Here is an 11,118-nt window from a genome sequence, read left to right on the forward strand (position 1 = left end):
CGCATACCCCTAAACATTTTGTGAATCTAAGTTTGGCCTCATTGAGGGGCAGTATTTCAATATGAGTAGGAAAATGAGAGTAAAAAGGTAAAGGTAAAGGGACCCCTGACCATTAGGTCCAGTCGTGACCGACTCTGGGGTTGTGGCGCTCATCTCGCTTTATTGGCCGAGGGAGCCGGCGTACATGTCATGTGGCCAGCATGACTAAGCTGCTTCTGGAGAACCAGAGCAGCGCACGGAAACGCCGTTTACCTTCCTGCCGGAGTGGTACCTATTTATCTACTTGCACTTTGACGTGCTTTCAAACTGCTAGGTTGGCAGGAGCAGGGACTGAGGAACGGGAGCTCACCCCGTTGCAGGGTTTCAAACCGCCGACCTTCTGATACCATATAGAAAGCATCACTGTTAATGGCTTCTGAGCTGCATATATATATCCTGGACTCAGTGGATGCAGAGTAGTGGGAGGCACCTGCTGGGGAACCCCCAATGAAGCTTCCAGGGGATTGGTGGTGGGATGACAATGAGTCATTAGAGGAAGAAGAGGGAGCGGACTGGGAGGATGAGGTGTCAGAAGCTGAAGAAGGAACAGGGTTTAGTGAGCAGGAAGAGTCTGTGGCAGAGAGCAGTCCAGAATGAGAGGCAGAAGCAAAGACTGGTGAGAAGGGGGACCAAGGGGCAGAGATGAGGCAGGCTGCTGAAGAAGCCAGGGAGCCCCCCTCCCTCCTGCTGTGACCAGCTGCCCTCCCCTCTGGCCTCCCAGAACCTGAAGAGGAATGAAAAGAGTGGAGCAAAGAGAGACAAGACAAAGGAGCCTCAGGTTGCTGGCAAAGGAACCAGGGGTGGAGTTGTAGAAGTGGTGGGAAGGTGAGGATCTTCTGTCCTTGCAACTGCCTCATCCGAGCAAGGCCTACTGGGAAGAGATGCAGCAATCACTAGGCTTGAGTTGTTTTGGTTTCCTTGAATAAAAAGTTAACTTCACTGACACTGGCTGCTTCATTGTTGACCTGTGCCTGACTCCAGCTCCTGACAATACAGCTGCATGGCCTACAAATTATGCAAGCCTGCCCTTGAAGGTGTTGCAGTGTGGCTGAGCTAACATTTTCTGCAGCAGCTTCTTCACAGCTCCTTTAATTTCTTTGTTCCTGAGACTGTAAATCAGAGGGTAAAGCAAGGGGGTGATGTTGGTGTAGACAAGAGACACCATCTTGTCCCGGTCTGGCATGTAGCTGGACTTGGGCCGGACGTACATGAAGGTGGCGCAGCCATAGTGTAAGACTGTGACAGCCAGGTGCGAGGCGCAAGTGGAGAAGGCTTTGCCCCGGCCAGCTGAGTCCCGGATGTGCATCACAGCCATTGAGATGCACGTGTAGGACGTGAGGATAAGAAGGAAGGGGAACAGGAGGAGGATTACGCAGGCTGCAAGGAGGGGTAGCTCACTGACGTAGCTCTTTGTGCAGGCTAGGTGGAGCATGGCAGGGACATCGCAAAAGAAATGGTCAATGCGTCGGGAGTTGCAGAAAGGCAGGTGGAAGACAGCCACGGTGAGGCCCAGGGAGACCACAAAGCCCCCAAGGCAGCAGACGATAGCAAGCTGAAGGCAGACGCCCTGGCTCATCATTGTCATGTAGTGCAGGGGCCGGCAGATGGCCACGTAGCGATCGTACGACATGGCTGCAAGGAGGAAGCATTCAGCGCCGCCCAGGGCCACAAAGAAATGCATTTGGGTCGCGCACCCCACAAAGGAAATGGTGCTCGCCCCTGGGCTAGGCAGGTCAGCCAACGTCTTGGGAACAATGACAAGGGTGTAACAGAGCTCGATGGCAGAGAGCTGGCAAAGGAAAAAGAGCATAGGAGGGCGGGAGGGTTCGGCAACCACTGCCAGGAGGATGAGGAGATTTCCTGCAAGGGTGACCACATGCACCACGAGGAAGACGTAAAAGAGAAAGGGCCTCAGCAGGAGCAAGTCAGAGAATCCAAGGAGTAGGAATTCCATAGTTCCACCAGATGAAGTATGGTTACTCTTCTCCATGCAGTTTCCACATTATACCTGCAGCAAAAGGAATGGGAAGCCGGAGCACAAAATGTAAGACGAGGGAAGCCAACAGCTACTGCCTTGTCCTGTTTGTAGTAAACAAACCCCTATGTTGCAAAGAGAACATCAGCAATGTCTAGGCAACATGATGACAATGTACATACGGAATAGACAATCTTTACAGAATTCCTTCAACCCGTAACAAGTACAAAATGATCAGTGACTACATTATTACATGAGCACTGTTCCACAGCATTTGAAATTTTCATTTACATACATTCATTTGAAATACAGTGGTACCTCGGGTTACATACGCTTCAGGTTACATGCACTTCAGGTTACAGACTCCGCTAACCCAGAAATAGTGCTTCAGGTTAAGAACTTTGCTTCAGAGCCAGTGTGGTGTAGTGGTTAAGAGCGGTAGTCTCGTAATCTGGGGAACCAGGTTCGCGTCTCTGCTCCTCCACATGCAGCTGCTGGGTGACCTTGGACTAGTCACACTTCTTTGAAGTCTCTCAGCCCCACTCACCTCACAGAGTGTTTGTTGTGGGGGAGGAAGGGAAAGGAGAATGTTAGCCACTTTGAGACTCCTTAAAGGGAGTGAAAGGCGGGATATCAAATCCAAACTCCTCCTCCTCCTCCTCCCCCAGGATGAGAACAGAAATCGTGCTCTGGCGGCAGCAGGAACCCCCATTAGCTAAAGTGGTGCTTCAGGTTAAGAACAGTTTCAGGTTAAGTACGGACCTCCAGAACGAATTAAGTACTTAACCCAAGGTACCACAGTAAGATGGGTTTACGAAGCAATTCTATATCCTCCCACCAGGCTGACGAAGAATTCTACAAATCAGTAGTCAATATCCGGAATCATTGTTCAGTGTTGGACATTGTATTTGCTGAATACACAAAGCTTCACAGCTTGTCTTTCATCGTACAAAGTCTGGTACCTCGCTTCATTTAAAGATTTTCAGAGACTTTGAGACTAACGATTTCATTTTGTACTTGTTATGGTTTGAAGGAATTCTATGAAGATTTTCTATTGCGTATGTACATGGTCATCGTGTTGCCTAGACATTGCTGATGTTGTCCTGTTTGCAGCCAATGGACCCTTTCTGTTGCCAACAGTTGTAGGAAGCAGCCCCCCTGTCCATGAAACCCCCTTTTGCGTTGGCTCAGTTGTGTCCTCAGTGAGAGCAGTTGCCATGATTCCCAGGTAAATGTCACATGACATTCAAGGACAGTCTAAATTTCTTTAAACTGGGCAATGCTTTTGACTCTAGAGAAGAGATGGGCATTGAAATTCTACTCAATATTTATCCAGAGCAGATTCCAATGTATAGTAAGCAGAGTAAAAACTTAAACACGTTGCAGGATTCCCAAAAAATAGACCAGAGGCATTTCATCCAGCAGAGCTTTACTGCTACTGAAGGCAAATGGGCATAATGGTCACAAATCCAATACATTCAGGATTGACACTGTCCATAAGAAATCCAGTTGCAGCAGACTTAACAAACTCACAGTAACTTATAATAAGTCTAAACCTTAACACTATATACGGAACACTACACCAGAAAGAAAGGAGAGAGAAAGAGAGAGAGAGATGGAAACAGAGGCTCCTTCTGGCCTCACTATTATAGTCAGTATGACCTTGACACAAAGAGATAACAGAACCAGTTTAAACCAGCTGTGCTCAGCTTCTCTGAAGGAATAACCCAAACATCATGTAACCTTCTTTCACACAGAGAAGCTTCCAGAACCCTCTTGAATTAAGTAGAATAGGAAAGATCTCTACATATCAGATCAATACTTTCTGTACTAAGAAATGCAAACTGACACTATTGGCAACCAATGGCAGCATCTAGCCCCTGAAACAACCTAACATGTTCCTACCAACTGTTAATTTTCATATAGGAAAAGATTTTGCCCACTTCCCTTTGTAAGGAATGGAAGTACAGTAATGAGAACCCATACTATTTTGAAGAAATGTTTTGTTGTTATTACCTCACAGGTATTACAGAAAGGCAACAGGCCACGGCCATGGGGCCTCTTCAGAAGGTCTTTCAGGAAGACCAGGACTGTCTCAAATTAAAAAATGCCAATTCATAGATTGGCTGTTTTGCTTTCATTATATTCATATATTATATGTGGGGCGAGGCTAAATTATTTTGCAGGAGGAGACTCTGAATGGCTGCCACTGTGTTCTTCCAAGAAAGTCCTGTTCTGAGGTGCTTTTTGAGCATTGGGGAAATAAAAAATGTCTGTCACTCATCTACACTTGTCTCCTGCCTAGAAATCATGGGTCTGAGAGGTGTTCTGCTTATCCCGTGCTTTCTAGGCATGGGTCTGAGTGGTTTTCTGTTTCTCCCATTGCTTTCCCCAAGAAAACCTGCTCTTTACTGCTGAATTGGAGCAAATGTCAGTCCATGGAAAACCCAATGGACATTTGCTTCGACTGAGTGGTAAACAGCAGGTTTTTCCAGGTGAAAGTGGCAGGGCAAGTGGAGGCATGGACAAGCCCTATTATTGAGGTACACTATTATATTGGACGGCAGTTCAATCTACACATAAAATAGGGTAAAACTCCCGAAAACTGCAATCTTAATGCCTATCTACTCATAAGCTTTTGAGATCAGCGGTGAGACTTAACTCCCAATTAAACATGCTGATGAATCAGTGGAATTATTCAGCAAAACAACACTGGGGACAATGTGGGAGGAGATAATTGCATGAAAACATTTCTACCCATTAATTTCTGGGTAGATTTCAAGAATGTTGGCTGAATCGTTGTTTTTCAGAGTTTTTAGAAGCACATTTGTTCCTCAGCCTCCTGTCAATTGATGAAATCATACCATCAAAGCACATGTGCTTTGATCTTGTTTCTAGCCTTAGGACTAATATAGTGGCTTCCAAATTTAAAATCCCTGGTCTAGAGGTCACATGTAGCATATTAAATTTACCTGTGAACTGCAAAACAACAACAACAACAACAACAACAACGTACTGTAGTAACAACAACAATTACAATAATACTAACAATACAAGGACAGTGAATGGGAACATACTCAAAAATATTGCACAGCAAAACCATAACAATAACACAGGTAAGGTATTACTGTATTCGTTGAACCCAAAATTTAAAAGGATTAAAAACTGCAGAGTTTCACTTTTTAAAAGGAAAGCAGAACTAACTAAACAAAAATTGCCCCCTCCCGAATTCTCCACACTACTTATGGGTGCTGAAATGGTGAAGGGGATTTCACGGAATAGTCTCTAGAAAAGGACTGACATTCTCTTTGTTTATTATTATTATTTATTAATTTTTATTAAGTACAAATTAGAAAACATACATATTTACAACAAAAGAAAATACAAAAGAAAAAGAAAATATATATAACCAAGGAAAAAAATTAGAAAATACTTTGTCTCTTTTCATATTTACAGTTATTTATACCTCTATAACATGCTATTCACAATAAAGGAGTGAAATGAAAGATAAGATATCAGAAAAAAAGAACAAAGAAAAAATAAAGAAGTAAAAGAAAAGGATCATAGGTTAATTATATATATTTTTAAAATTAACCTATGGACTGACATTCTCAAGCAGTTCAAGTGTAAGTGTGTGTGTGTAATATATAGAATGATGTTCTAACAAATCTCTTCTTAGTAACACAGGAAACCACCCCAGCAGCCTTCAACATCACAACATCCCCATGTAGAGATGGATGAATCTGCCAATTTTGATTCCTCTTAGGTTCTAATTTTTTAATCTTAAATTTTGTTTGTCTCTTATCCACATCAGGTTGCCATTAAAAAAAAACTTCTCACAAAAAAATTGCCAGCATTTTAGTGTGCATTTATCCTAATATAAACATATTAAAGTTTTGGTATGTGCCTATTTTTGTACTGACATGTTCTTGTACAGTATGTTATTTTCACTAACCTCCCTCAATATATGGATATTTGTACACATTTTTGGGTTGGGGGATCCCATCACAAAATTTGGAGAAGTATGAATTTCGAAGTCTCTCTGTGTTTTGGTGTGTGTGTGTGTGTGTGTATGGGATGTATGAATGAGAAGGGTTTCCATTAAATTGTTAACTGAACCAAATTACTTCCCCATCCCTATGTCACAATCTCCCTCTTATTCCCTGACATATAAACTTTAGACATAGTCAAATGTTCATAGAAACAACTTCCATGTTGGGATTCTCAGGGTGCACAATATGGCTACACAACATCGCGTTTGAATTAAGTGCTTTGCCTGTCAAACACTGACAGACATTTAAACAAAAGATACCTGTATCTAATAAAGCTAGTTATTATACACATATTCAAACCATCTTCATTGTCTCAGTGTCAGTTTCTCTTCCCATGGGGGAGGCATGGCTTTAATCACTAGTCTCCTTTTTAAAATCATTTTTATAATGATATAAGGCAGATGGGAAGGATACAAGGATGCCACAGCAATTAAAGCTCTCCCTGCTTCATAGGAACTGACATAAGGGCAATGTAGGGATTATTCATAAACAACCTTCCAGGTTCAATCGGTTAGAAAAAAATAAAATGGCCAGTAGGACCTGCAAACAGGAAACTTTTAATGCATATTTGCTTAGGTAAAGGTACCCCTGCCCGTACGGGCCAGTCTTGACAGACTCTAGGGTTGTGCGCCCATCTGACTTAAGAGCCAGCGCTGTCCGCAGACACCTCCGGGTCACGTGGCCAGCGTGGCGAAGCTGCTCCGGCGAGCCGGCACCAGCGCAGCACACGGAAACGCCGTTTACCTTCCCGCTATAAAGCGGTACCTATTTATCTACTTGCACTTAAGGGTGCTTTCGAACTGCTAGGTGGGCAGGAGCTGGGACCGAACGACGGGAGCTCACCCTGCCGCGGGGATTCGAACCGCTGACCATGCGATCGGCAAGTCCTAGGCACTGAGGTTTTACCCACAGCGCCACCCGCGTCCCTGCATATTTGCTTAGCGGGATGTATTTATGAGTGCAAAGATTATAGAAGAATCCTGGCCATGAGCAAGGATATTGATATAACACTATATTAAGTGCTGTTTGAAATCTTCGGTTTGATTCCACTTTCAGCTAGTTAAAGAAAAGCCACACCTTAGCAGAGTTAAAGGGGTTTTGTGTAGCAGCAACCTAAACTGGTCCTGGTGAAGAGATTAATCTGGCTCTACATGCATTGGGTTTTCTGTAATAAGCTTTGTTTTCTATCTGTCACCCACTTCTGTTTTGAGTCCCATTCTGCTACGTTTGGTAAACGGTAACTGTTGTGACGTGGGGTTTGTGATTTCAGCTCTCTTGATATAACATGCTGGAGACAGTTCTCTAGTAACACTTCTTTATTAAAGCAACAAGACTAAGGTCTGGGGAGAGGAAAGCTACATTTATAGGGACAGGGGACTAGCAAGAAAGGATACATTTTGGAGGGAACAATATCAGGCAATCACAGTCCTGCCTTTTGGAGGGAACCAATAAGACAGAGGATCCAAATACAGCAGCTTAAATGAACCAATAGTACCTGTACCCTCTGGAACCAAAAGGCAGTTACTTTACCCTAATGCAAATACAGACAATAATAATACAGATATAAAATCCTTTGACTCAATACACAACAGTAACCAACCAGTTCCTAACTGTGGGTTGACAGATTTTTAGATAGGCATAGCAGCATACTATCCTAAACTGGTCCTGATGAAAAATTTACTCTCGCTCTGCATGCGTTATTGGGTTTTCTGTAGAATCGCAGAGTTGGAAGGGACCACAAGGGTTATCTAGTCCAACCCCCTGCAATGCAGGAATCTTTTTGCCCAACATGGGGCTTGAACTTACGACTCTTAAGAGACTCATGTTTTACTGACCGAGCAATAGGCTGTAATAAGCTTTGTTTTCTATCTGCCACCCACATATATTTTGGGCTGTATTTGGTAAACAGAAACCAACCAATTCCTAACTTGGGGGTGTCAGATTTTGAGAGAGGCTTAGTAGCACACCATTTAAAGGAGAATGGTGGCCAGACCAAATATGGCGGAGCAGCCATGTGCATAGGACACGACGCACTCTCTTTGGTGCCATGGAACCACACTCCTGACACAAGTTTTGATGATGCCTAGATGGGGCTAGAGCGGGTTTTGGGCAAGCTCATAGTCAGTATGACTGCATCACTGCCAACCCCTTGCTCCAGGGGTCAGCAAACTTTTTCAGCAGGGGGCCAGTCCACTGTCCCTCAGACCTTGTGGGGGGCCGGGCTATATTTTGGAAAAAAGGAAGAACGAATTCCTATGCCCCACAAATAACCCAGAGATGCATTTTAAATAAAAGGATGCATTGTACTCATGTAAAAACACAATGATTCCCAGACCATCCACGGGCTGGATTTAGAAGGCGATTGGGCCGGATCCAGCCCCCGGGCCTTAGTTTGCCTACCCATGCCTTGCTCCCATTGGTGCAACATGTGGCCCTGACCTTGCTGTTGCCCCATCCAGGTAAAGAGCAGAGTCGAAAGGTCAGCTCTGCAGCTCTTTCCCTTCATGCATGCCAGTACTGCTCACATCATCTCTGACCATCGGCCATGCTGGAGGGAACTGTTGGGAGGACCACAGGTCCTTAATTTTGATGGGAATTATCCGAATCCCTTGTCTGTGTAACTAGTTCTTCAGGTAAGAAAAAGAGTGCAGGCAAGAACGCTCAATGGGAAAACAAGGAAGCTAAGTGGCAACTTCTGCCCAGTTCAAAAATTACGTGTAATACAGAAATCTTGTTATAATATCTCAGCTTCTGTTTTGCCTATGAAGAGCAGCTGCAGAGGCGGGCAGTGATTTGCAGTTGAGAAGCAGTAACTGTGATTTGTGGAGGGTTGTCTTAATCTTTCCCTACCTACTGCCTTTTTCGCTGAAACTCCCGCTATCCAAATCCCAGATGTATTTTTTGTTTTTGGCCTTACCTTAATCATATCTCATATGCTTTTCATTCAGTTGTGCTGAGAAGGTTTGGCCCACAACCTGGACCCCTTTCTCCTGTAGTTTCATCAGCAGAAATATTATTCTTTCCACAGCAGCAGCCACACCTTTCTTATTACTCTTACTTTCGCCTTATATCCAGTGTGCAAAAGAGGAACTTCCTTCCCCGTTCCCCAGCTTTTCCTGCCCTCCCCTGAGAACCCCTAGAAGAACTGCAAAGCTACCTCAAAGTATTATAAGTTCCTTGTAATAAGCTATGAGGCCAAAGAGTTATTGAGAGGCCCAGTTTTCCAGCCAGTGGAGATTGTGCTCCGTCTTCATTAAAAAAATAAGTAAATCTGAGCTTAGGCTGTCCTCCTGACTCCTGCTAATTTGGATAAAAACACCTATTTTTGTGTACCGTGGTGGTTCTTTTTAAGCTTGAAATGAATGAAGTGAAAAACTGTTTTTATTTAACATCCACTCTTTTAAAAATTATTTTTAAAAATGTTTATTAGAAACTGATAATCAGTTCACACAAAGCATGAAACGCACACCAAGATTTTCAATTAAAAAATCAGGAGTTAAAAACAGGTTGACGTAAAAAAATAACTCAAGTATACATAAAATCAGCAGTTCAAAATATACATTATTTTAAGAAGAGAAATTGCCTTATTTGTTTACAGGTATTCCTGATTTGCTGGCAGGGTATTTACATGTATTCCTGTTAGTCATTAATTTGTGCCACACTTTTCAATTGCCCATTTTTAACAAGTGGATTTGTTTTGATTTATTCATTTTTAAATTGAGGTGTGCCCAGTGTTGTCATGGGAAGAATCAATCTTGGTTGCTGTCTATTACAGTAGTTTCTGAGGAAATAGCAAAACAAAAAAATATTCCAGAGTTTTCATCAATATTGACTTTACTACCGCCTGGAATTTGTATATAAACTCCCCTGATGTATGGTATTTGTTAACTTCATTTATTCTTTTCACTGATATTAGTACCAATTTCTACTGATATATAGTGTCCATTTAACCCTTGGGACACATGAAATTTATTTATTGATATACAACCTTTGCATTGTTTATTACTTATGTCACTTACTGTTTAGTGCCTCCATTATACATAACTTTCATATTGGTTATTGGCACTTAGTCCTGTACTGTTTTGTAACTTCACTGATGCATTGGTTGTTACAAATATTTGCATTACACTATAACACATTGTCTTGGGGGTTTTAGTCATCCATTTTATAAGTACAGTGGTGCCCCGCAAGACGAATGCCTCGCAAGACGGAAAACCCGCTAGACGAAAGGGTTTTCCATTTTTGAGCTGCTTCGCAAGACAATTTTCCCTATGGGCTTGCTTTGCAAGACGAAAACGTCTTGTGAGTGTTCCGATTTTTTTTTGCTCCCCCCCCTTTTTCTAAGCCGCTAAGCCGCTAATAGCCTTTTAGCCACTAATCCGCTAAGCCTTTAATAGCCGCTAAGCCTTTAATAGCCGCTAAACCGCTAATAGCGCTAATCTGCTAATCCGCTAATAGGGTTGCTTCGCAAGACGAAAAAACCGCTAGACGAAGAGACTCGCGGAACGGATTAATTTCGTCTTGCGAGGCACCACTGTATCACAATATTAATTTTGTATTATAATCTTTAAATTTATTGGTCTGTAATAATAATAATAACAATAATTTATTTCTTCCCCAGCCACTCTGGGCGGCTTTCAACAGAACATTAAAAACACAATAAAACTTCAAACGTTAAAAACTTCCCTGATCAGAGCTGTCTTCAAATGTCTTCTAAAAGTTGGATAGTTGTTTATTTCCTTGACATCTGGTGGGAGGGCGTTCCATAGGGTGGGTGCCACTACCAAGAAGGCCCTCTGCCTGGTTTGATTACCTTGTTTGTATTACTGATGGAACCCTCACTCTGATTTTGCTATAATTATTTCAAGGCACATAAATTACAAATGCATTCAGAGTTTAAAACTGTCTTCCTAGTCCTATCCAGGCAGTCTAAACTCTAAAGAGCATGTGAGGGCACAAACTATGCAGGGATCATGAGACCATGAGCACTTGCCCTCACCCCCAGTTTCCCTATTCCTCAGATGAGAATAGGGACATTTCTCACTTCCTCCA

General features: G+C 42.9%; 1 protein-coding gene across 1 annotated transcript; it reads right to left on the reverse strand.

Annotated features, from left to right (window-relative positions):
- Positions 1-399: 399 nt before the first annotated feature.
- Positions 400-9,184, reverse strand: LOC308576852 (olfactory receptor 10AC1-like). Its single transcript, XM_081176865.1, has 2 exons — positions 8,984-9,184; positions 400-2,047 (listed from the first exon to the last, which is right to left on the reverse strand). The coding sequence occupies exon 2, from the start codon at positions 2,027-2,029 to the stop codon at positions 1,052-1,054; it is 978 nt and encodes a 325-aa protein (XP_081032991.1). The 5' UTR covers positions 2,030-2,047; positions 8,984-9,184; the 3' UTR covers positions 400-1,051.
- Positions 9,185-11,118: the final 1,934 nt, after the last annotated feature.

This window comes from Podarcis bocagei (genome assembly GCF_964188305.1).
Source record: "Podarcis bocagei genome assembly, chromosome: 17".
NCBI lineage: Eukaryota > Metazoa > Chordata > Lepidosauria > Squamata > Lacertidae > Podarcis > Podarcis bocagei.